The sequence below is a fragment of the Anolis carolinensis genome, chromosome 1 (genome assembly GCF_035594765.1).
Source record: "Anolis carolinensis isolate JA03-04 chromosome 1, rAnoCar3.1.pri, whole genome shotgun sequence".
Taxonomy (NCBI): domain Eukaryota; kingdom Metazoa; phylum Chordata; class Lepidosauria; order Squamata; family Dactyloidae; genus Anolis; species Anolis carolinensis.
This window is the reverse complement of record NC_085841.1, coordinates 157,422,725-157,448,545: the sequence shown is the minus strand read 5'-3', so window position 1 is coordinate 157,448,545 and position 25,821 is coordinate 157,422,725. Positions and strand designations below refer to the sequence as shown.

The following is a 25,821-nucleotide window of genomic DNA, read 5'->3' as shown; positions in this document are numbered from 1 at the left end:
TTACTGTTTGACATTTTGGCCTTACAGCTGACAGAACAATTTCATTGACATTGCAGTGTGCTTCTAAGGATCAGTATCCTGAAGGAGTACTGAAACAGATTGAGACTACCAAAAGTAGATTATTCCAAAGACTGGACTCCACACTCTTAGACTGAGGAGACACAAATCCTTGAGACTTCAGAGAAAAACTACAAGCTAAATGTGAAGTTTGGGTCAGAAGGCCTAGAGACTAAAAGCCTCACTGGGAGTCCAGAAGGTAAGAGCTTCTCCAACAGCATTCCTGCTGCCTGCCTTCTGGACCACAAGAACTGCAGAAACTGCTGCTGAGCAGGCCTACTTACAAACTGGGCGTGGCTCCCTGCACCTGCTGTGGCCTCCACTCCGGGGCTGCTACTTTTGGGTGTGGGTCATTGGACCCTTTGAGAGCCTCCTGACTCCAGTGGCAGAAAGAGTCCAGAAGGTAAGAGCTTCTACAACAGCATTCCTGCTGCCTGCCTTCTGGACCACAAGAACTGCAGAAACTGCGGCTGCTGCTGCCTATTAAATATTCTGCTGGACTGGCACTTTTGAGCACTAGAGCACCTTACTGGAAAAACTTTGATTGATGGAATTGAGTTGAACCATCTTATCTTATACATCATTGAACCCCTACTGACCTGTAAACTGTCCTGTAAACTAATTATTAGACTATAGGCGAGCACTTTAGTTTATATGTGCTGCTGTCTTTATCATCTGTTATGAGTTCGAACTGTGCTATTAATTAAGGCATTAATTTTAAGGGGCAGGGAAGGTGGGTAGGAAAAACAGGTTCCTTCTGGTTTTATCTCGTAAGTACATTTTGGCCTTAGAACTAACACACTTGAGTACCTTACTAAAGGCTGTGGAAGCATCCCCTTTATTTGGCACGTGTCACTTTAGCGGTATAAGATCTTGTTTATATTTAACAACTAGCATTACCACTGTGATGGACCATGGAGAGAGGGGGGCATGTATCGGCTGGGGGCCCCCTATTGAAGTAATTCAGGGAAGAGGGAGATACGGGAAAGGGAGACATAATTTAATTGGGCCTAGGGAAAGAAGGAGAGTTCTTGTATATTTAAAACAGCCTCCTGACATAGGAAATTTGGGTGCCCAGGTTGGCAGACCCTCCGATCTGAAGGTGGTGCTGCTGAACACCAGGTCTGTCAAAGGAAAATCAGCTATCATCCAGGACCTTATCCTGGATGAGCAGGCAGACCTGGCATGCATAACGGAGACCTGGTTGGATGAGGCTGGGGGGGGGGGGCGTTAATCTCACCCAGCTTTGTCCATCAGGTTACACCGTGCAGCACCAACCAAGATCTGGTTTTTAAGATCATCTGGAGAGACCCTGCTCTCGGTCCCACCTGCCTCGCAGGCGCGGCTGGTGGGAACGAGGGACAGGGCCTCCTCAGTGGTGGCTCCCTGGCTGTGGAATGCCCTCCCCAGTAGTGTTCGACAAGCTCAGATGCTCCTAGGTTTCAGGAAAGCCGTGAAGACATGGCTATGTACTCAAGCGTTCAAGGAGTAACATCTGAGGTCGATATGACGTGAATCAAGGTGCACACGAAGGTATTAGTGGGCAAATTTAACTATACATGCATTTTAAATTTTATAATTCATGGTTTTATAGAGTCTAATTAGAGTTTTGATTGATGTGGTACTGTTTTATTGTTTATTAATATGTCGTTATTTTATTGAATGTATTTTGGGCAATGTAATTTGCCGACTGTTGTAAGCCGCCCTGAGTCCCTCCGGATGAGAAGGGCAGGGTAAAAATGATGTAAATAAATAAATAGGACAACTGCAGAGAGAAGGTTCTTTGTCTTGCTACTGATGTGGCAAAAAGAAAAGAACTGAGGCAACACAGAGTGCTTGCGACCCTTGAAAAGGTAGGAAGTGGTAGGCCCCATGGCAGTCCCCTTAGCCTTAAGGTCTTGCTGATCAACGCCAGATCCGTCAATGGTAAGACCGCTGCCATTCAGGACTTGATCCTGGATGGGGGGGCGGATCTGGCTTGCATTACTGAGACCTGGCTGGACGAGCTGGGGGGAGTAAATCTCACTCAGCTGTGCCCACCAGGCTTCGGAGTGCATCAGCAGGCCAGGCTGGGGGGGCGCGGAGGAGGGGTCGCAGTTGTCTATCGGCAATCCATCGCCATGGTCAGATGCTCTGTTCCGCAAGCATCTGGGTTTGAGTGCGTCCACCTGAGGGTGGGGAACCGTGATAGCGTGGGGTTTCTGCTGGTGTACCGCCCACCCCGCGACCCAGTAGTTTCCCTGACTGAGCTAGCAGAGGTGGTCTCCAATTCGGCCTTGGTCTCCCAGCGCCTGGTGGTGCTGGGAGACTTTGACATTCATGCTGAGACCCCCTTGACTGGTGCAGCTCAGGATTTCATGGCCGCCATGACGACCATGGGGCTATCACAAATTATAGCTGGTCCTACCCATCAGGCTGGACACACACTCGACCTAGTTTTTGTGGCGGACAGTGGAATGATCAGAGTGGAAGAACAAAACACCCTTCCTGTGTCATGGTCTGATCGTTATCTGGTCCGTTTTAGACTTTCGGCAACCCTAAACCTCCGCAGGGGTGAAGGACAAATTAAGATCGTCTGCCCCAGGAGACTGATGGATCCGGAGGGATTCCTGAGGAATCTTGGGGTCCTTCCTGCCATGGAGCCTGGCGATCCTGTCGACGTCTTGGTCGATCTCTATAACAGGGAAGTGACCAGGGCAATAGATACGATCGCTCCCGAACCCCCCATCACGTTGCGTCATGACAAGCCGTCTCCCTGGTTCACCGGGGAGCTGGCTGTGATGAAGCATACGAGGAGGGGGCTAGAGCGCACTTGGAGGAGTTCTCGGGACGTGTCCAACCGAGCACGGGCTACAGCCTTTCTTAGGGCGTATACCGTGGCTATACGGGCAGCCAAGGAGTCCTATATGACTACCCGTATAGCGTCTGCAGCAAATAGATCATCGGAGTTGTTTCGGGTCGTTGGGGAACTCCTTCAGCCACCTGTGGTGGAGGAGACTTTTGACGACCCAGAAACTCGGTGTCGCGATTTCACACAAAATTTTGCAGACAAAGTCGCTCAGATACACCTTGAGCTCGACTCCAATTTCACCACAGTGTCAGGGGAGGTGATTGAGGCATCTGCTTGTCCGATTTTGTGGGATTCTTTTAGGCTTGTTCTTCCTGAGACCGTGGTGGAGGTCCTTGGGGCTGTGAGGGCAACCACGTCGGTTCTGGACCCTTGCCCGTCTTGGCTAATTAAATCGGCCAGGGAGGGGCTGGTTGATTGGTTTGTGTTGATCATTAATGCATCGTTGGAGCAGGGTTTTTTTCCATCTTACCTGAAACAAGCTGTGGTTCGTCCACTCCTTAAAAAGGTTTCCCTTGACTCCACGGTGCTGAACAATTTCAGACCAATCTCCAACCTCCCTTTCTTGGGTAAGGTGCTGGAGCGGGTGGTTGCCTCTCAGCTCCAGGGCTTTCTAGATGACATCAACTACCTAGATCAGTCACAGTCTGGTTTCAGGCCTGGTCACGGCACCGAGACAGCCTTGGTCGCTTTGGTGGATGACCTCCGTAGAGAGCTGGACAGGGGGAGTGTGACCCTGTTGGTTCTCTTGGACATCTCAGCGACTTTTGATACCATCGATCATGGTATCCTTCTGGGACGACTCTCTGGGATGGGTCTCGGGGGCACGGTTTTGTCATGGCTCCGATCCTTCCTGGAGGGTCGATCCCAGATGGTGAAGCTGGGAGACGCCTGCTCGGACCCCTGGCCTTTGAGCTGTGAGGTCCCGCAAGGCTCTATTCTGTCTCCCATGCTCTTTAACATCTACATGAAACCGCTGGGAGAGGTCATCCGGAGTTTTGGAGTTGGGTGTCACCTCTATGCAGATGATGCACAACTCTACTACTCCTTTCCACCTAATTCCAAGGAGGCCTCTCGGGTACTAGACGAGTGCCTGGCCGCTGTGTCTATCTGGATGAGGAGGAACAAGCTGAAGATCAATCCCGACAAGACAGAGGTCCTCCTGGTCGATCGTAATCCTGACCGGGGTATAGGGTGGCAACCTGTGCTGGACGGGGTTACACTCCCCCTGAAGCCACAGGTCCGCAGTCTGGGAGTCCTCTTGGATTCATCGCTTACGCTTGAGGCTCAGGCGTCGGCGGTGTCTGGAAGGGCCTTCGCACAATTGAGACTCGTGCGCCAACTGCGACCGTACCTCGCGAAGGCTGATCTGGCCGGGCTGGTCCATGCCTTGGTCACCTCCAGACTGGACTACTGTAATACGCTCTACGTGGGGCTGCCCTTGAAAACGGCTCGGAAGTTCCAACTGGTCCAACGAGCAGCAGCCAGGATGTTAACTGGGGCCCCTTACAGAGAGAGGTCAACCCTCCTGTTCAAGGAGCTCCACTGGCTGCCATTTATTTTCCGAGCCCAATTTAAGGTGCAGGTGCTTACCTACAAAGCCCTGAACGGTTTGGGACCATCCTACCTCCGTGACTGCATCTCCGTCTACGAACCCACGCGTTCACTTCGGTCATCTGGAGAAGCCCTGCTCGTGATCCCGCCTACGTCGCAAGCGCGGTTGGTGGGGACACGAGACAGGGCCTTCTCTGTGGTGGCCCCCCGACTCTGGAACACCCTCCCCAAGGATCTCAGACAGGCCCCTACACTGGCAGTCTTCAGAAAGAACTTGAAGACCTGGCTGTTCCAATGTGCCTTCCCAGATTAATAGGAAATCTCCAATACCAAGTCCCATAAGCACTTTATTAGAACTAAGATCGTATATCGCACTCTGCACTTGCCCTATAAGCCCTATATATCACCTGTCACATCAGCACTTTTAATCTTGTACCCATTACTCTGGCCCGGCCCAGTTTTATTGTGTTTTGCGTATTGTTTATTGCTTGTTGTTTATATTTATTTATTTCAAATATTTCTATCCCGCCCTTCTCACCCGGAGGGTGAGGGTGTTTTAATTGTTTTTAATTTGCCTTTTGCTTTGTATTGTTATATTGTGTGTTGAGGCCTTGGACTTTGTAAGCCGCATCGAGTCCTTCGGGAGATGCTAGCGGGGTACAAATAAAGTTTAATAATAATAATAATAATAATAATAATAATAATAATAATAATAATAAATAACTGTGGCAGCTGCCCACTATATACTCTCCAGAGGGTGGGCAGAGCTACTGCCTAAAAGTATCTCTTAGCATTCTAGAAGGTACCAATTGGACTGAATAGAAGTAGTTAACCCATTGGTGTTCATTCACAGAGACCATAAAGAACAGCCAGTTTTTCCAACAAAGATACATTCTACTAAGAAGCATATACAGATTAGTATTTTCTTGCACCTTGGCATTCCAGTGGTGAAAAAAATAAGCCAATACTATATAAAACTCTAGTCTAGTTCATCCAATTTACCATACTAAGCTATGTCCATTATCCTTTCTGTCTTCATTGGTCTATATATGCCAGTGATTCTCAACCTGGGTTCCCAGTAGTTCTGGCCTCCAACTCCCAGAAATCCCAGCCAATTTACCAGCTGTTAGAATTTCTGGGAGTTGAAGGCCAAAACATCTGGGGACTGACAGGTTGAGAACCCGTGGTATATGCATGAAGGCCCACAACTTTCTGGGATAGTCTCTTGTGGATTTGATTATTTGCAGGGTTGCAGCTTTCTCAGCCACGGGTCTACAAGCTTTCTCCCCTTCATGACCTAGGACAACAGCAACACTGCTGCAGAAATCTCCTGCTGGATGATCGTCCTCCTCTTAATTTCCGTCTTCTTTCCTGCCTTCCTTCCAGACTGCCTCCACCACCGTCTGTCTCTTTCCCCATTCCTCCACCTCAGCCACCCTCCTCTTCCCTAATATGCAGCTGGGTGTGGAGTTCTTGCATTTGTTGACTTTCCTGTTGGTGGCATCACTTGCTCTCGGACAAAGAAATAGATGTGGATCAGTTGAGTTGACAGGTAGAGAAAAAGGCAGGGAAACAGGTGAAAGAGTGAGAAAGAGAAAGGAAGTGCAAATGAGTCCCCTGGGGGCTACTGTGGTGGCAGTGAGGGCCCATCACTTTGGTAGGGGAGGGGCTACACTCTTAGTCCTGATGAAGGTTAAGTGTGAACTGTATAATGTTTGTGATAACAAGTATCATTTTTAAATTGACCTCAATATGTAGCCCTGTTCAGATGTAGTCCTTAACATGTGTAGAGCTGAATGGGGGCAGATGGTGCACAAGGACCACCACCACCATCTCTGAGCACCTTGAGTTAAGTTACACTTTTGCACATACTGTACAAAGCACTTGAGCAAGATCAGCAATCATGTTTAACTAAATGTGATTGCAGAGCTTCTGTGAGCACTAAGGCAATCTTAAGGTAAAGGTAAAGGTTTTCCCCTGACGTTAAGTCCAGTCGTGACCGACTCTGGGGGCTGGTGCTCATCTCCATTTCTAAGCTGAAGAGCTGGCGTGACTGCATGGAGCGCCGTTAGGCAATCTTACCAGACTACAAAAGCTGCGAATATATACAATTTTATCAACTACTCCAATCACACTCTCTGCAGTGTTACATAAATATACTTCATGCATGTAGTTTGTACAAAGCTATCCACAGATAACACCAGAAGGAGCATTCACTTGAAGAAGATGTAAATCTTACCAATTACTAATAAATAAACTCCAGCTACTATGTCTGCTTCAACTGATAGTTTTGACGCAAAGGGGTCTTCCTCTTGCTGGTTATCATCTTGAGATGAGATATTTTGGCCTTGTTCCATTCCAGTAAAACAGAGATTAGGATCTGAGAAGCAAAATAGTACTTAATATATCACATGTGGCACAATATTTCAAACTGCATAAAAAATAAAAACAAATTCTGGGAAATACCAAATCTGCCTCATTAAGGTTTTTCCAGTTGTTCATCTTGATTGCGTGTGTTTGTGTGTCTTAGCTGATTTATTTTTAAGCGGATTGTCAGGAAGGGAGAAAAACAACTTCTATACTACTCCCAAAACACTACTTCCAAAGTCCTGACAGATTGTCCTGGCCAGACACAATTTCTTTTTGATTTAAGGTGAAAAAGTGCCATTTTAATAGAGATATGATAGCACCATAATTCTTCAAAAGAATTAAAAAGAAGGAAGGAAAAGAGAAAGAGGGTTATTATTGTCCCAGTATATGTTCAATTTTTTTTTAAACTCTAAGTGATCAAAATGTTGCATTGGGTGCTAGGGAAAAAGCAGAAGCATAGAAATGTTGTTTACATATTTAAACAACAGCAACACATGCTGCAATGTTTTAGAAAACAGATAAAACACTATACAACGAATTAATAGTTGCAATTTTAATGCAGCAGATTAAGGTTTATCTGTACAAAACAAACATTTCATAAGAAACGGACATTCCACAGATATATATACATACACACTCCACTTGCCTCACCTCCAACACACCTCTGAAGATGCCAACTGCAGATGCAGGCAAAATGTCAGGAGAGAATGCTACTGTAACGTGGCCACACAGCCCGAAAAACTCACAACAACCCAATGATTCCGGCTATGAAAGCCTTCGACAACACATTTCATAAGAAAGCTTAATGATAGTTTTATAAAGTAAAGAATGCAGCCAACCAGTCCGGGGGTCGGGTGGGGGAGATTTTAAAGGAACTTAAAAAGCAGGCAATTATGGGGTGTTTGTGCTTTTCGTAAATATATGAGGGAGAGCAACAAGACCCTCTCTCCTTAATGAAAAATGCCCCATCCAAATTAGAAGTCAGGATGCAATTATATTTTATATATTTTTAAAAGTTATGCAGGGGTGACCTAAGCTTTCCAGCTACAGTATTTGAAGTGGAAAGTGAATTACTATTGCCACATCCCAAGGAAGAGGACAGTTTGTGATCCTCCACCCTCCTTGCCAACCTTAGAGCAAAAAGAGAAAACATGTGATGGCATCATCCATACCTATCTCCCTGCTCACCTACTAGGGTTAAACGAGAAGGATGCTGTTGTGGAAAGCTAGAAGACATACTACCTGGACTATCAAAGACCCCCTTTTCCCCACCTTCCCCTTCATGCACAACAGCTTCAGAAAAAGGTGGAGAACACACTGGTGCTGCTGACACCTCTCAGAAGATGACAGTACCAACAAGAAGAAAAACACAACCCTAACATTTCTGTGAACCCAACCGATCAGCCATCACCTCAGGAGCAGAGAACATAATTCTACCGTATTTCCTGAATGGTGATCCAGAAAAATAATCAATACAATGACACAGGGAATTTTTTCAGGTCCCCATTGCTGTTGGGCCTGGCTGTGAAAATTCTTGGAACAGCTTCCATCAGTCCCATCCAAAGAAATACAGATGGTACAGTTTACCAGATCAGACAGGCAAGGCTAATAGTAAATGTGTTGTTAATTGCAATCAAATCAACTGTGACTTCTGGTCACCCTGTGATTAACAGACCACCAAGTCACCCAATGGCTCATGTCTTACAGACTCAGGATTTTAATACACACAACACAGTTGTGTAATCACAGTTGTGTAATCCTGATAGAGGCAGCATACTGGCCATGATCACAGTTGCTACTGCATGTCTCTGCATTCATGCAACTTCACTGATTTGTCAACCCATGGTCCTGCACTTACACTTCTGCATAATCTTGTAACTCTGCCCTCATACAATTCTGCTGCTCCTTAATTTTTATTTATTTACCATATTTATACCCCGCCCTTCTCACCCCGAAGGGGGCTCAGGGTGGCCTTACAAGTAGGCAAAATTTTGATGCTGCACAATATATACAGATAAAATAAACAAATACATTAAAAACCAAAAAAAATTACACACCAAGCATTTAAAACCAATCATTAAAACCATGTAGTCCAAAAACATAATCCAGAGCCGTTCCATTCATCATTGCACTATTTTGTGTTCACTTATTACACTGATCAAGAATTACTGACCAAAAGCTTGGTCCCACAGCCAGGTTTGAAGATTTTTTCCTGAAGGTCAGGAGGGAGGGAGCTGATCTAATTTTGCTGGGGAGGGAGTTCCATAGCCGAGGGGCCACCACTGAGAAGCCCTGTTGCCCATCTCCACCAACTGCACCTGCGAAGGAGGTGCAACCGAGAGCAGAGCCTTCCCAGATGATCTTAACCTCCTAGGTAGATCATAAAAGGAGATACGTTTGTACAGGTAAACTGGGCCGGAACCATTTAGGGCTTTATAGGCTGAAGCCGGCACTGTGAATTGTGCTCAGCAGCTGACTGGCAGCCAGTGGAGCTGACATAACAGGGGGTTGTATGCTCCTTGTACATCACAACAGTGAGCAGTCTGGCTGCCGCCCGTTGGACTACTTGAAGCTTCCGAATAGTCTTCAAAGGCAACCCCACCTAGAACACGTTGCAGTAGTCTATACGGAATATAACAAGAGCGTGAACCACCGTGACCAGGTCTGGCTTTCCAATGTACCGGCACAACTGGTGCACAAGTTTTAAGTTTCATTTTTAATTTTTAAGTTTTTAAAATATTTTTTTTAAAGAATGTAACAATTCCATGTATGGTGAATAAAAAAATAAAACACCAATGATTTTTTTTGTTGCAAAACTCTGGCTTGGGAATAACAAGGGGGGGGGGGGAATGGGAGAAGGGAAGAATCCCACCCGCTGTGCATATCAGCACAGAAGTGCAATGGACCCATCATACCAAACAGGGAATGGGAAAATGACACAATTTGCAGCTTCTAATGGACATTTTCCTCTCAACAACAAGGAACGGGTCAATCACAGGGAAGAGGCAGACTGGCAATGGGATCCACATGGCGGTGTGCAATAGGAATTACCATCTAAGCTCCTGCTTCAATGCCAGTTTGCCTCTCTTGCGTGATAGAGTCCAACTGCCTAGCCATCTGCAGTGTGCTCTTCCTCTTTTCCTACTTACTGCCTTCTATCTTGCCAAGCATTATTGCCTTTTCTAGTGAGTCATATCATCTTATGACAGGGCTAAAGCACAACAGCCACAGTTGAATCATTTTGACTTCTGGTGAGATGTCAGGCTGGATTTGCTTTATAACCCATTTATTTGTCTTTTTAGCACTCCACAGGATCCATATATCACTTCCCTAGTACCACACTTCAAATGTGTTGAATTTCTTCCTGCCGGCTTTCTTCACTGTCCAGCTTTATATAGAAATGGGAAAAGTACGATACATTTATTTTTATGTAACCTATCAGTACATAGGCAAAGCATGGGCAAATGAAGCACTGCATATACTGGGGAGCAAGCCCCTCTCAAGTGAAATAATGGGTCTGAAGCACCTCTACATTCTAGTCCACAAGCCATCAAATGGCTTAGCTTGCTAACCATGACCCTGCAGAATTGGTGAAGAGTTCAACTTCATACAGTGAAGGCATAAGTAGTATTCACTTGTGACATTCAGCACATATGCACTCTGCTACGTGTCTAAACATACTGTTGATCTATACACAGGTGTTTCAATACATAACATTCAGCACATGTAACATAAACCCACATCTCTGATCAGTATCGTAGGACAGGTTATGGGAAGTACCTGTTTTCATGTACATAAAATGACTTCACTTTTAAATCTTCTTGAATAGCAACCAGTAGAAATAAACAGTGGATATAAATTAATTTTTAAAGCCTATTCATAACATTACTGCAGCTACACAAAATAGGGTAAGTCCTAGTATGTTTCATGAGTCTTCCATAGGATTATGCTCTCTGTAAAGATTATTAAAGCTGCTCAAATAATTAAATTGTGTAGTGTTTATTATAATTTTAATGGAATAAATATGCAGATGAAAGTAAAAACATTTTCTGACAAGAGTTTATGTAATGTATTTTCAAGGACTGGATGATGAACACAAATTTGTAACCACAGATATTAAGGAGGAGTGTGGACTTTGCATATTGGTTGATAGATGCATAAACAGATACCCGTATTGAGACACTGTCCTGAGTTCCTCTGGGAGAGAGGGTGGGGTATAAATAAAATTTATTATTATTATTATTATTATTATTATTATTATTATTATTATTATTATTTTCTCAGGTCTAATGTACCATCTAATCTAATCTAATGCGCAGCGGCACTCTTTGTAATTTGGCCAAAGAATTGTTAGAATTGTTATAAGCAATTGTTTTAGGACACCCAAGCTTGGGGCACATCTATGCTGTAGAATGGATCCACTTTAATTCCTTTGGTTCAATGTTATGGAACTGGGGGCTGTAGTTTGACAAGGTTTTGAGACTTCTCTTCCAAAGAATGCAGATGCATCCCCAAACTACAAATCCCAGGCTCCCATAGCATTGCGCCCTGGCCACTGAATTAGAGATGAGGTCCCTCCAAGAGGAGCTCAAGGTGCCTCTCCTGAAGCAGCTTCCCCTTGTTTTGTCTCAGCACTAACATTACTGGTATGGTGTCAATCTAATGTGCACCCCAATTTTGGCAAGGTCTTTTAGCCGAAAAAGGTGAGTATTAGGTTCGAGTGAACACGGTATGTATGGCTGTATTTAACATATTCTTATAACTGCATTGTTAATTTGAGGCTGGGAAATGATAAAAGTTAAACAAAGAAAAGGGATGAGGAAGCACCAGGAGCAATTCAGCTCACTGTACAGTTTAAGGCCCCTTCTACACTGCCATAAAAATCCAGATTATCTGCTTTGATAATCTGGATTATAAAGCAGTTTCGAAGGGGCCTCAGTTTAAGGACCCTTCTACACTGCCACATAATCCAATTCAAAGCAGATAATCTGGATTTTATATAGCAGTGTTGAAGGGGCCTGAGTGGCGAGTTCATCCACTGATCTCTTCCCCAACTAGTGCCTTTTATCCACAAACTCTCCGACTCTTCCTCATAACTTCCATTCTCCCTCAGGGCTGCCTTTCTCTTACAGGCAGGATTTCCTATATTCCAAGACAGAAAGGGCTGTGTTCCATATAAGTTTTAGCGCAGCACTGTCCAGTTGATTTCAACATGTGTTCGTCAACTAGGGCTGCCTGGTGAAATAAGGGGCAAAGTTCTTGCACTTTTTGTGGTTGTGCAGAAAAGGGAATTTCAGATGGAGTTGCTTGCAGGAGAATTGACTTTTTTTACAGCTGGTAAAGATATTTCACCTGGCCATTCTGGGCCCTTCCACACTGCCACATAATCCAGTTCTAGGCAGATAATCTGGATATTACACAGCTATGTAGAAGGGGCCTCTGTCATCAATTCACACATACAGTAGAGTCTCACTTATCCAAGCCTCGCTTATCCAAGCTTCTGGATTATCCAAACCATTTTTGTAGTCAATGTTTTCAATATATCATGATATTTTGGTGCTAAATTCGTAAATACAGTAATTACACATAACATTACTGAGTATTGAACTACTTTTTCTGTCAAATTTGTGGTATAACATGATGTTTTGGCGCTTAATTTGTAAAATCATAACCTAATTTGATGTTTAATAGGCTTTTCCTTAATCCCTCCTTATTATCCAAGATACTTGCTTATCCAAGCTTCTGCCTGCCCGTTTAGCTTGGATAAGTGAGACTCTACTGTATATGTATTCATTTACACATCCATGTGTTCATTCTTGCCCAGGCACAGCTGTGGACCTGATGTGGACCCTGGATGTGGCCCCTTCTACAGTGCCATCTCAAATCCAGATTATCTGCTTTGAACTGGATCATATGGCAATGTAGATTCATATAATCCAGTTCAAAACAGATAATGTGGATTATCTGCATTGATAATCTGGATTATATGTCAGTGTAGAAGGGGCCTAAAAGCATTCTTGTCTCTGGGTACAAACCAGGGAGGAAAACGCATACAGAGGGTCACACAAGCATTTAAACATTCGCCCATGCAGTCTGAACAAATGTGCAATAGAACATATGGACACCTCTTACTAGAAGCGCCTTCAGCATTTACAAATAACAACAACAAATGTAGGTTTCTGTGAGATCAATACAATACTTAGAAAATAGTACACAAACTAAGATTTATTTCCCCTCCCCTCCTTTTATGCATCAACTTCTGCTTCTTAAGGAGTCTATACACATCTGAATCATTCATCAAGACCTCACAACCTCTGAGGATGCCTGCAATAGACGTGGGCAAAACGTCAGGAGAGAATGCTTCTGGAACATGGCCATACAGCCTGGAAAACATACGACAGCCCTGTGATTCCAGCCATGAAAGTCTTCGACAACATATCTGAAAAATGTTTTTCATCTACAGAATTTCACTAAAAGGTACTGTTATTTTTAAGAGCTCTGATAAGTGTTCATATAATTCAAATGTTTTGTACTTAAGGCGCCAATCGTTTTCTAATTTACCTGGAATTCTAATTGATCCCACTATCCCAGTCAGGCTTCCCATGCAACGCATATCACATATGCAGTGGATTGAAGCCTGACTGGAGCGGGCAGAAGGGACATTCCCTATCTGGCTCCAACCCACGGCAGGTATGGGGTAGTCCCACACCTGAGCATTCAACACTCTCTGAAGGGAGTGAGCTACATTACGATGCAAAAGGGATCCCTGGAAACCAAAGGGAGCGATTTTTAATCCACGGAGCACAGATCATGAAACTAGCTCAATACATTCACTAGCATGTGGTACAGTGTCTTTATTCATAGTGAGGTATAATTTATTTTAGAAATATATACACCATACATATTTTATTCATTTAAAATATGCTTTTTCCTCCTGAAATCAATTGTACACTCAACTTTCACTGTGCACCTTCATTTGACTCTAAAATTAGATATAAAACTACCAATATAGATATATACAGGCAGTTGTCGAGTTACTAACATCTGACTTACAAACGACTTCTAGGTAATAACAGGGGTGAGACAACAGGAAGTGAGAGAAATCTCCCCCTAGGAAGGGAAATTCACTCCCAGAAAAGTTTTCATGGGGAAAAGGGGTGTCCGCTGAAGCTTTGTCACTAATCCTTGTTTCCCCAAAATCCAATTCTCACAGGGACAAAAGGTGTGGTGAAATCTCCTGAACAGGGTCACAGACAAACATCACAGGGGTATTAACACTTCCCTATGCTATCCAAAGCTGATATATGTGTGTGTGTGTGTACACACACGTACACATACACACTCTGGATTGCACAGGGAAACTTGTGTGTGTGTGTGTGTGTGTGTGTGTGTGTATATATATATATATATACATACAAACACACACATGCACTTTGGATTGCATAGGGAAGCATACACACACACACACACTTTGGATTACATAGGGAAGTACAGAGATATAGATATAGATATATATGGATCACATAGTTCAGAAGAAGTCCACTCATTTTCCATCCTTGGGATCATAGGATTTACACTGTTCCAACTTCCATCTAAATTCAACTTAAGAACAAAACCTACAGGATCTCTCTTGTTTGTAAGTTGAGGACTGCCCGTATCGACATACCTGCACATTGTATTTGTTTAAAAGATGCTTTTCCTCCTGAAATCACCCAAATTTCACAGCGCAGTCACATCAGACCCTAAAACAAGATAGAAAACCAACACACACACACGCACATATATAGTATCATGCTAGAAGACAGCTGGAGTCTTGATTCCTTATAAATTATACACACACACACACTTTATAATGTGTGTGTGTATATAATGTTTTTCTAATATATATATATATATATATATGTATGTATGTATGTATACTAGAAGACAGCTGGAGTCTTGATTTGTTATAAAGTGTGTGTGTGTGTGTGTGTACACATACACACACTGCATAAATCAGTCATAGCAGAGCACCTGATGAACCAACCTGGACACAACATATTTGAGAAATGCAGGACCACTTTAACAACAACCATGTCAGACTACACAGAGAAGCCACTGAAATTCACAAGCATGGGGACAATTTCAACAGAAAGGAAGAAACCATGAAAATGAACAAAATCTGGATACCAGTATTACAAAACTCTAAAATCAGAACAGTAAATAAAGAGCAACATTCAGAAAACGGGAATTCCAAGCAGGAAACAATCAGGGCCAGCTAACACCTCCCAAAAAAAGGATTCCCCCCAGGCAGGAAGCAGCCAGGCTTTGTATCTGCAAAGCCATTAAATGCTAATCAAGCTGGCCAATTGCAACATCCACACTTCCCTCAAACAGACAAAGAGTTCTTTCTCCCACCCAGGACATTATTCCACTGGTCTAGTTTCCAACAGACCTCACAACCTCTGAGGATGCCTGCCATAGATGTGGGCGAAACGTCAGGAGACAAAGTTTCTAGAACATGGCCAGACAGCCCAGAAAACTCACAGCAACCCACTATACATACACACACACATATATACTTTATAAAATGTATATATATAGAGAGAGAGTTGGTTTTCTATCTACAATGTTGGTTTTCTAATATTCCAGTATCCTGCTAGAAGACAGCTGGAGTCTTGATTCTTTATAAAGGAGTCTTTCCCTTATGCCCAGAGCCAACATGTATTTGATGCAGTTGAGACTTTCGACAAAGAGGCATTCAGCTTCGGGTGGGTGGTAAAAGTTAACGCGGAAGCGACTTGGGCGGCGGCGAGAGAAGGGAAAACTCAAGGCATCTCTTGAGCGGCGCAGCTTGCCCATGAACCGGGCCGTACCTGCAGGCGTGGGGTCTGGCGCCGCGCATGCCCTCCCAGGCGCGGCTCTCGGGGTCCAGATCAGGAGAAGCGGCGGCTCTCGAGGTCCCGCGGCGCCTACATGCCCTCCCGAGGGGCAGCGGAGGCAGAGGGTCGCTTCCCGGGATGGCTCGGGCTCCGGCGCTGCGCCCTCTCCCTCGCCCCATCCGCTCGCAGCCGCGATCCCTCCCACCCGGCGGCTCCACTACCTGTGAGTGGAATCCACTAAGCGCTCGCCCGCCCGCCCGCCTGCCTTCCCCGGAGCAGCAGCAGCAGCAGCCCCGCCCCGAGCCCCTCCTTTGTCACTTGAACATTAACTGGGCTTCAAGCTTAGATCTACTCAATTGAAAGCCTAGCTTGAATCTTTCCAGACCACTGCAAGCAAACAAAATAGTTGAAATCCTCAGTTTTCATTCAAAAGATGTTCTTTTGTTTTTGTATCGTTTTCTCCATGCCTGTTCTCCAACGCATCTTGGTGCCTTGACCATTTTTCTTTGCGGTTTGTTTCTTTTCTCTAAAACAGTGGTTCTCAACCTGTGGGTCCCCAGAACTCCCAGAACAGCTGTTTTGTTTTTCTATGTCAGGAGCGACTTGAGAAACTGCAGGTCGCTTCTGGTATGTTTAATGTGCTATGATTTGTTGTTCTATTATATTTTGTTATATTGTATTATTCTGGGCATGGCCCCATGTAAGCTGCCCCGAGTCCCCGTTGGGGAGATGGTGGTGGGGTATAAATAAAGTTTATTATTATATTATTATTATTATGAGAGAATTGGCCATCTGCAAGGACGTTGCCCAGGGGACGCCCAGGTGTTTTGGATGTTTTTACCATCCTTGTGGGAGGCATCTCTCATGTCCCCACATGGAGCTGGAGTTAATAGAGGGAGCTCATCCACACTCTCCCCAGGTTGGATTTGAACTGGCAACATTCAGGTCAGCAACCCAACCTTCAAGTCAGCAGTCCTGCCAGCATAAGGGTTTGAACCACTGCACCACCAGGGGCTCCTAACAACTGGTAATCTGGCTGGAATTTCTGGGAGTTGTAGGCCAAAGCTCCTGGGGACCCACAGGTTGAGAACCACTGCTCTAAAAGGTGTCTTTTAATGAAACTTATAACAGCCTGGCTTTCAGTTTAGAACATGTTCTCAGTAGGCTACACCTCATATAATGGTTATTTGTTATTAGGCAATCCCTCGTAGTTCGAGGATGATGGTCTTCCATTCCTTGGAAGACGCCTGTGCGTGATTTTTTTTTAATGTGTGGAGGTTGGTGCATTGCTGGTCAACACACAGTCTTCACAGAGTGAGGTCCCAGCAGTGGTGTGATTACACAACGAGAGTGGCTTCTCAGTCTGTTGCAGCCTTCTTCCACCTTCACAGCCATTGTAACATGTACCATGTTATCCTCCGCCTGCTCCGCCGTTGAGATCTTTGGGTCTTCGGATTGTGCTTGGTCTGGATCCTCCCCTGTGGCCACTCCTGGGAGTGCAACACTCCAGTGGTTGTGCCCTCAGGTTCACTGAAACACGCAAGCCCACTCACCACGTCAAGGTGACAATCCATCGAGGGGGAATCTACATTTACTACAGTCTTAGCCTACCATAAGACCTTCTCTTTCTAATAACCTCTTCAATTCCTTCTTGTTTTCATTCCATATCTTAACATACAGTAGGGCAGTGGTTCTCAACCTGGAGCCCCCAGATGTTTTTAGCCTTCAACTCCCGGAAATCAGTTGGTAAACTGGCTAGGATTTCTCGGAGTTGTAGGCCAAAAACATCGGGGGCCTCAGGTTGAAAACCACTGCAGTAGAGTCCCGCTTATCCAACCTTTGCTCATCCAACGTTCTGTATTATCCGGTGCAGTCAGTATCACCACAAGGAATTCAACCAATTCTTCTCACAAGCAGGATGAGCAACATTCAATTTACAAAATTAACATCCACATACATAATTTGATGTTTAATAGGCTGTTCCTTAATCCCTCCTTATTATCCTACATTTTCGCTTATCCAATGTTCTGCCGGCCTGTTTATGTTGGATAGGCAAAACTCTACTGTAATTATTTTGAAATAATGTACAATCTGAATTTGTCATTACAATACCTAGATATTGTTAGAATTTTTGTTTGTTAGGGAAAACTACCCAAAAATATAGCAGAGCATCCAAAAATAAGCAAACAGGATAATTATGGTTGAGTATTGGGCTCACAGCAAGCAGAGCGTGAAGTGCCATGTGGCTGTAAAGAATTGTTAGGAGGCAAACATCCGGAGTTCAATCTTTAAGATTACAAAAGGTTTATTTACAAAAACAATATCTACATTTCTGTATGGTAAAGAACTGGGTCTGAACACCCATCTCTTCTAAGGTTTCAAAGAGAGGGAAAAATCTCTTAGACGACATCTCTCCTGAAATACAAGCAGAGAGAGATCTCAATACAAACAGCACACACCAAGATGCAAAATTAGAAGTCAGAAGTAAAGGCTTGCAGTCGAAAAGTATCCATTCTACACAACCAATCAGAATGAGAGCAGAAACAGAGAGGAGAGAAGAAATAGATACATTCCAACTGTCATACAGGAGACATGGAGGAAGGGAATCTTTCAGCCAATTCTAAAGGAGCCCCCAGATGGCGTAGTGGACTAAGTGACTTGAAGGTTGGGTTGCTGACCTGAAAGCTGCCAGGTTTGAATCCCACCCGGGGAGAGTGCGGATGAGCTCCCTCTATCAGCTCCAGCTCCATGCGGGGACATCAGAGAAGCCTCCCACAAGGATGGTAAAAACATCAAAAACATCCAGGCGTCCCCTGGGCAACGTCCTTGCAGATGGCCAATTCTCTCACTTCAGAAGCGACTCAAGTTGCTCCTGACATGAAAAAAAAAGCCAATTCTAAGCTAACTAACTTGTCCTCATTGAGGACTGGAGACTTGAGCAGTGTGGGCTTGCATTCACCTTCTTTTCTGGTCTAAAGACATTTTCTGTATCAATTATGTTTGAATTTTTGTCTTCATATTTTAGTTAGCAGTCTTTTGTTTGCTGTTGAATGTTTCATGGCCGGAATCACTAGGTTGCTGTGAGTTTTCCAGGCTGTATGGCCATTTTCCAGAAGCATTCTCTCCTGACATTTCACCCACATCTATGGCAGGTTGTGAGGCAGATTGGAAACTAGGCAGGTGGGGTGTATATATCTGTGGGAAGTCCAGAGTGGGAGAAATAATTTCTTGTCTGTTTGAGGCAAGTGTGAATGGTGCAACTGGACACCTTGATTAGCATTAAATGGCCTTGCAGCTTCAAAGTCTGGCTATTTACTGCCTGGGGGAACCTTTGTTGGGAGGTGTTAGCTGGCCCTGATTGATTTATGTCTGGAATTCCTCTGTTTTCAGAGTGTTGTTCTTTATTTAGTGTCCTGATATTAGAGTTTTTAAAATTTTGTTAGCCAGATATTGTTCATTTTCATGGTTTCCTCCTTTCTGTTGAAATTGTCCACATGCTTGTGGATTTCAGTGGCTTTTCTGTGTAGTCTGACATGATGGTTGTTAGAGTGGTCCAGCATTTCTGTGTTCTCAAATAATATGCTGTGTCCAGGTTGGTTCAACTGTTCCACTTGTCTGACTTCTCTGGTTGAATTAATCAGCAGCGCCTTTCATGTTCCTGGCAGAGGCGGTCCAACCATAAGGCGAACTAGGCACTTGCCTGTGGCGCCATCGTCCTGGGGGCACCTTCGTCCCAGGAGGATGGCGCCACCCCCAACCTCCTTCTCCTTCAGGCCATCTGGCGGTCGCGCTCGGCCTCCCGGTGCCCGTCCTGAGCCTCCCACCTTCATGCCGTGCGGGCCCACCTTTGGGGCCTTCAGAGATTGTGAGGTCTGTGGGAACTTGGAAGCTAGGTAAGTGGGGTTTATATATCTGTAGAAGGTCCAGGGTGGAGAAAGAACTCTTCTTTGAAGCAAGTGTGAATGTTGTAATTAATCACCTTGATTAGCATTTAATGGCCCTGTGGATTCAAGGCCTGGCTTCTTCTTGCCTGGGAAAATCTTTTTTGGGAGGTGTTAGCTGTCCCTGATTGTTTACTGTCTGGATTTTTCCTGTTTTCAGAGTGTTGTTCTTTATTTATTGTCCTGATTTTAGAGTTTTTCCTGGGGCCTATCTGGGTTATCTAAGTCCACACTGCCCTATATCCCTGTTCAATGTTTGGTGCTAAATTCGCAAATATAGTAATTCCTACATAACATTACCATGTATTAAACTTCTTTTTCTGTTGATTTGTTGTAAAACATGTTTTGGTGTTTAATTTGTAAAATCTTAATGTAATTTGATGTTTAATAGGCTTTTCCTTAATCCCTCCTTATTATTCAACATTTTCGCTTATCCAACGCTTTTATTTTTCAGTGATTGGTTTCGGGGGGGGGGGGGCACCAAAATTCTGTTTGCCTACACTTGAAAATTACCTAGGGCCGGCTCTGGTTCCTGGGTTCGTGTCTGGGCAATGCTGCGTTTGGTGGTCCCTATGTAGACTTGTCCACAGCAGCATGGTCTACGGTAGACTCCTGCAGCCGTGAGAAGGTCCCTCTTGTCCTTTGCTGAACGTAGCCTTCATTGAATTTTCTTAGACTTTGAAGCTGCAAGGTCATTTAATGCTAATCAAGGTGGCCAATTGCACCATTCACACTTGCCCCAGGCCCGTAGCCAGGATTTTGATTTGGGGGGGGGGGAGGGGTGTGAGTCTGAGTGAGAGAGGATCTACCCTAGCAAACCTTTTGTATCGTTATCCCAATACCCCCATGCATATGGGATATATTGAGCATGGTGATCAGATCATGATATGAATAGACATAACAGATTAAATAATAAATGTAAGGCCTTCTCGCGGACCACCCGCAGCTGAAGCTCCACAAGCCCCCCCCCCCCCCGCCAGCTACATGCCTGAAAACAGGCAAGAGTTCTTTCCATAGATATATACACCCCATTACTTAGTTTCCAACAGATCTCACAATCTCTGAGGATGCCTGCTATAGATGTGGGCAAAACATCAGGAGATAATGCTTCTGGAACATGGCCATACAGCCCGGAAAACTCACAGCAATGCAGTCTTTTGCTTATTAAAATTTTAAAACCTATCAAATTCCAAAATTATTTTAATTTATATGATTCTTTTTTTAATCTTGTCACCTTGATCATCTACGTATTAGTCTGCAATCTTCTCTTTTTTGATATCTCTGTTCAGGACTTCAAGTGCCAAAATAAATAACAATGATGGCAATGAGTATCCTTGTTTTATTCCTTTTTGTATCTCACATGCATTGGCTCACTCTCTATTAATTATTATTTGTAGTTTTGTGTATAATAAATCAATAAAACACATCATAAAGTTATCTTCAAATGACCTCTCTTTCAAATTTTGATAAAAGTCCATTGTAAATCTGCCCCCCCCCCCCCCCGCCAAATAAATACAGTCTTCTTTTGGTTGTATCTATTGGTTGTATTACTATATGTTTAATACATTGGTAATGTTTTAGGTAAAAATCCATATTTATCTTGATGGATAAAGTCCTGAAATCTGTCTTCCAAGATCCATGGGATTTTTTGTTGCTTATACAACAAGAAATAGAATCAGTGAAATGCTTTCTGTATTTTCTCATTATCAGTTAACAAAGAATTATCTCTTGTATTTTCAAAGTCATTTTCTTCATTTTCTTTTCTTATCTTCAAATACATTAAAATACAAAAAATTAGAAAACTGTTTATGAACAGATCATTTGGAACTTAATTGTGAGATGTCTTTCCCCATACGTGAATTGTGTTTTCCGGATGATAGTTATTAGGCTTGCTCAAATAATTCGATTTCCCCGTTACCCGTTATTAATTCGTTACTTTCGTTACTTGTGAAGCAATATACGACCTTGATTGTCCACACGTCTGGATATCGCGGTTTCGAACCGCGACTGGCCGTTTTTCTTATGTCGTCGTTTTTTTTGTTGGGAAAAAAAGCTTTTGCAAATCACCCAAACTTGTTTAAGTGCACTGGGGCAACCTAGCTGTTGTTTCCACCTTGTGGCCAATCAGAGAGCACGTTTAACCCGGGGGAGGGGCTGGTAGTACGTCCTGAATGAAAAGACGGTGCACGGGAGCCTCGTGGCTCATTTCGGGATCTGCAGAGAGAGGGTGGGTTGGGAGCGAGATTCCGCAGACACAGGCAGGCAAGATTGCTGCGTCACAGCTTCCTTGGCTGAGCTAGAGCTAGGCTACAGATTAGAAGACCGGGAGAAAAGGTTGGGTGGGTGAGGTGGGGTGGGGTGGGGTTGGAAACTGTTGAGTGTTTCTGTTTTTCTTTTCTTCCAAAGGGCCTGTGGGCTTTTTTCCCCACAAGATTGGCGTTTGCCATTTTCCCACCCGGCCTGCAATTTTTCTGCTGCGCCATTTTGCCTGTTGTGGGCGGGGTGGGCTTTAGTTTTGATTAGGATACTTTTCTTTTTTCAACGGTAGTAGCAAAGTCTGGCAAAAGGGTTTTGGGAAAAAAGGGTAGCCTGATTTTGCCTCCTTTCCTTCTCAGCTGCTCAAGCAGGGCTTTTTGTCTGTGCCAGGGCCGCAGTGAATCAAAAGCAAAGTTTGGCAAAAGGGTTGCACGTCCCATCATCCTTTGTAGAACAACACCTCCTTTTTGGGAAAAAAGGGAGCCTGATTTTGCCTCCTTTCCTTCTCAGCTGCTCAAGCAGGGCTTTTTGTCTGTGCCAGGGCTGCAGTGAATCAAAAGCAAAGTTTGGCAAAAGGGTTGCACGTCCCATCGTCCTTTGTAGAACAACACCTCCTTTTTGGGAAAAAAGGGTAGCCTGATTTTGCCTCCTTTCCTTCTCAGCTGCTCAAGCAGGGCTTTTTGTCTGTGCCAGGGCCGCAGTGAATCAAAAGCAAAGTTTGGCAAAAGGGTTTGCCAAAGTAGGGCTTGCTGCAAATCTTTCTCCTATATTAACCCTATCAAGGTCTGGAAAATACAGGTATCCCCTTTTTAACGTATAACAATAAGAACAACTGTAATAGAAGGGTTTGCGGCAGTTAGACCCAGAACACATTGCCAATCAAGAAACAACACATCTTTCCCCCCAGTAACACAATACCTTCCTCCCTTCTGTTACCTGAAAACACTCCCGTTATCATGAAGCGTTCAGCTGAACGCGGGTCTGGTGGAGCAAGTCCTGCTAGTGGTCAAGCAACAGCCCGGACACTGTGGGGGGCAAAAAAAATTAGGGTGGGTCCCATCCGTCTTGAACGCGGAACGATGGGAGTGGGTGGACTTGATGAAGAAGCTGGATGTTCGACTGCTGAAAGTTCACAGCCCTCCACCCGGAGCCAGTTGTCGGTTGTAGCTGAGACAACTGGACGATCAATGGAACATACAGGTGTTGCCGTCCTGGAACTACAGGTGGTGGATAGTGAGGATCTTGATAACCCCACCCCTCCACCCGCTACTGACAGTGAGGAGGAGGTAGAGGAGGTTGTACCATCAAATCATAGACTTTCTCATGCTGCTGAAAGGGTGCCCACGACTCCTATCTCCGTGGGCGTCGGCACAGTGGCTGTGGGGAGGCCAAGGTCATATATTTGGGACCATTTCCATGTCCACACTCAGCGTGCCACTTTGGCAGTTTGTAGACACTGTGGGGCAAATATCAGCAGAGGCAGAGACCTGAGACATCTTGCGACCTCGGGGTTGAGTTCTCACATGAAGCGACACCATCCCTTGATATTGGTAGGCGGGGGAGCTGCAAGCCCTTCCAGTGGCAGCATTAGCACACAAAGTTCTCCTGGTGAAGATGGTGAAAGGCAGACACAGTCCAACTTGGAGGATTGGGGCATTCCTTTAGCCAGGAAGAGAACGGGGGAAACATTACCCACACCCCAGCAGATAACCCAAAGTGTGGGAGAGATGATGGCCCTTGATCACCATCCCTTCCGCCTGGTTGAACAAGAAGGCTTCGTCCGCCTTATGAAACGCCTGTGCCCCCGCTACAAAATCCCCTCACGTCACACCTTTTCCAGAAAAGTTATTCCCGGATTGTACGAGGGCTGCAAGGAACGCATTATCCAGATGTTGCGTAGTGCCATGGGAGGACACATCCATTTTACCTCTGACATTTGGTCAAGCTTGGGAGGAGGCCATTCCTACCTCTCTCTCACGGCACATTGGTGGGAGAAGGAAGGCAGTATGGATACATCCCATCGTTGGGCACTCCTCGCTTTGGAGGTAGTTGATCGTGATCACAAGACAGAGACAATCTGCAGCTATCTGGAAAACATGATGGGGGAGTGGATGCGGTGCAGTCTGGAAGAAATGAGGAGGGGCTTCATGGTGACTGACGCTGGTAAAAATATGATCAAAGCGGTTGAAAGTGCAGGGTTTTTTGCATGGCCCACTTGCTTCACAATACCGTCAAGGAAGGTTTAAAGAGCCCGGAAGAGCAGCCGGCCAGCACCACAAACATCTCCCTGCTGATCGAGCGCTGTAGAAAGATCGCGGGCTACTTCCACAGGAGCATCAAGGCAGCCCGGCAGCTGAGAGACAGGCAGAGCCTTGAAGGCCTCCCGCAGCACAAGCTGCTCCAGGACGTCTCTACCTGGTGGAATTCAACCTATAAGATGCTCGAACGCATGGTCGAGCAGCAGAAGGCGGTACACGGCATCTCCCTTACATTGGTTGCGCCTGTTAGCAAGCTTGTTCCAACTAAGCAAGAGTGGGACACCATCTCCCAGCTGGTAGACGTCCTAAAGCCATTCAAACATGCCACAGAAACCCTTTCGGAATCAAAAGCCCTTCTTAGCCAGGCAGTGCCCATGGTCTTGAGGCTAAGGAGGCACCTAGAAAGGCTTGGGGCCGGATGAATACTGGACTCCCTGGCTGGACCGCTGACACCGCCGGCCCAGGAGGTGGTGAGGAGGTTGTCCTTTGCTGTACGGAAACGCCTAGAGCCACTTCTTTCCAGCAAGGTCCATATGCTGGCAGCCTTGTGTGATCCACGGCTAAAGTACGTCTGCCCAAAAGACTTTACCGTATGGAAGGCCCAACTAGTTAACCTTGTTACACGCCCTTCCCCTTGGGTGGTGGGGTGTTGGCGTGGGGCCGGCCAACGGTGGCCGGCCCCCCTGGTCAGTGGAGCTTGGGACCCCATTTCACTAGCTGCCGCGAAGGCAACACGCCCTTCCCCTTGGGTGGTGGGGTGTTGGCGTGGGGCCGGCCAACGGTGGCCGGCCCCCCTGGTCAGTGGAGCTTGGGACCCCATTTCAATAACTGCCGCGAAGGCAACACGCCCTTCCCCTTGGGTGGTGGGGTGGTGGCGTGGTGCCGGCCAACGGTGGCCGGCCCCCCTGGTCAGTGGAGCTTGGGACCCCATTTCACTAGCTGCTGCGAAGGCAACACGCCCTTCCCCTTGGGTGGTGGGGTGTTGGCGTGGGGCCGGCCAACGGTGGCCAGCCCCCCTGGTCAGTGGGGCTTGGGACCCCATTTCAATAGCTGCCGCGAAGGCAACACGCCCTTCCCCTTGGGTGGCAGGCACAGGCAGCACAATGTGTCTCTTGGCCAATGGCCCCCAATGCCCTAACATTTTGACAGATTTACGGGCACTGAAACAATGTTACACAAGTAGAAGAAGGACTTTCACAGTGAAGGAACCCCTATTGAACATTTAAAAGCAGGAACAGATTTTTTGCAATTGGTAAATAAAGTTTTTTTATATGAACTATAAAATTGCGCAATAAATCTTAGGAAAGGGCAAACGCTCTGCAATTTAGCGAACAAGCAGGGTGGATTGTGTTCTCCCACTGTACCAAATGTGATCAGTATAGCTGAAAAAATGAGTGCAGGAGAGCCCCCTAACTCCCCCCCCTCTTGGGCTGTTTTTGGGCCACTGCGCATGCGCGTCCGCCATTAACGAATTAATTTTGAAAATAACGAATTTTCGTTAATTTCGAATTTTTTGGGGGGCCAAATTCGGAAATGAGTTCAGAAACGAAACGCTACCCCCCTCTACTTTTGAAACGAGTTTAGAATCAATTTTTTCGTGGATCGCTCAAGCCTAATAGTTATATTTTAGCCAGTGTAATTTAACAGTACAAACTAAGCAGTGCAATGTATAGCTC

General features: G+C 45.3%; 1 protein-coding gene across 1 annotated transcript in view; it reads right to left on the bottom strand.

The window, feature by feature from the left end:
* The window catches only part of LOC100554017 (opsin-5), a 39,654-nt gene extending 23,728 nt beyond the window's left edge, over nucleotides 1–15,926 (bottom strand). Inside the window, exons 1-2 of the mRNA XM_008116579.3 lie at nucleotides 15,685–15,926; nucleotides 6,699–6,839 (exon numbers count right to left, since the gene is read on the bottom strand). Coding sequence (XP_008114786.1) covers nucleotides 6,699–6,816 — 118 coding nt within the window. The 5' untranslated portion in view covers nucleotides 6,817–6,839; nucleotides 15,685–15,926. The remainder of the gene's footprint in view (nucleotides 1–6,698; nucleotides 6,840–15,684) is intronic.
* Between the last annotated feature and the right edge of the window lie 9,895 nt (nucleotides 15,927–25,821).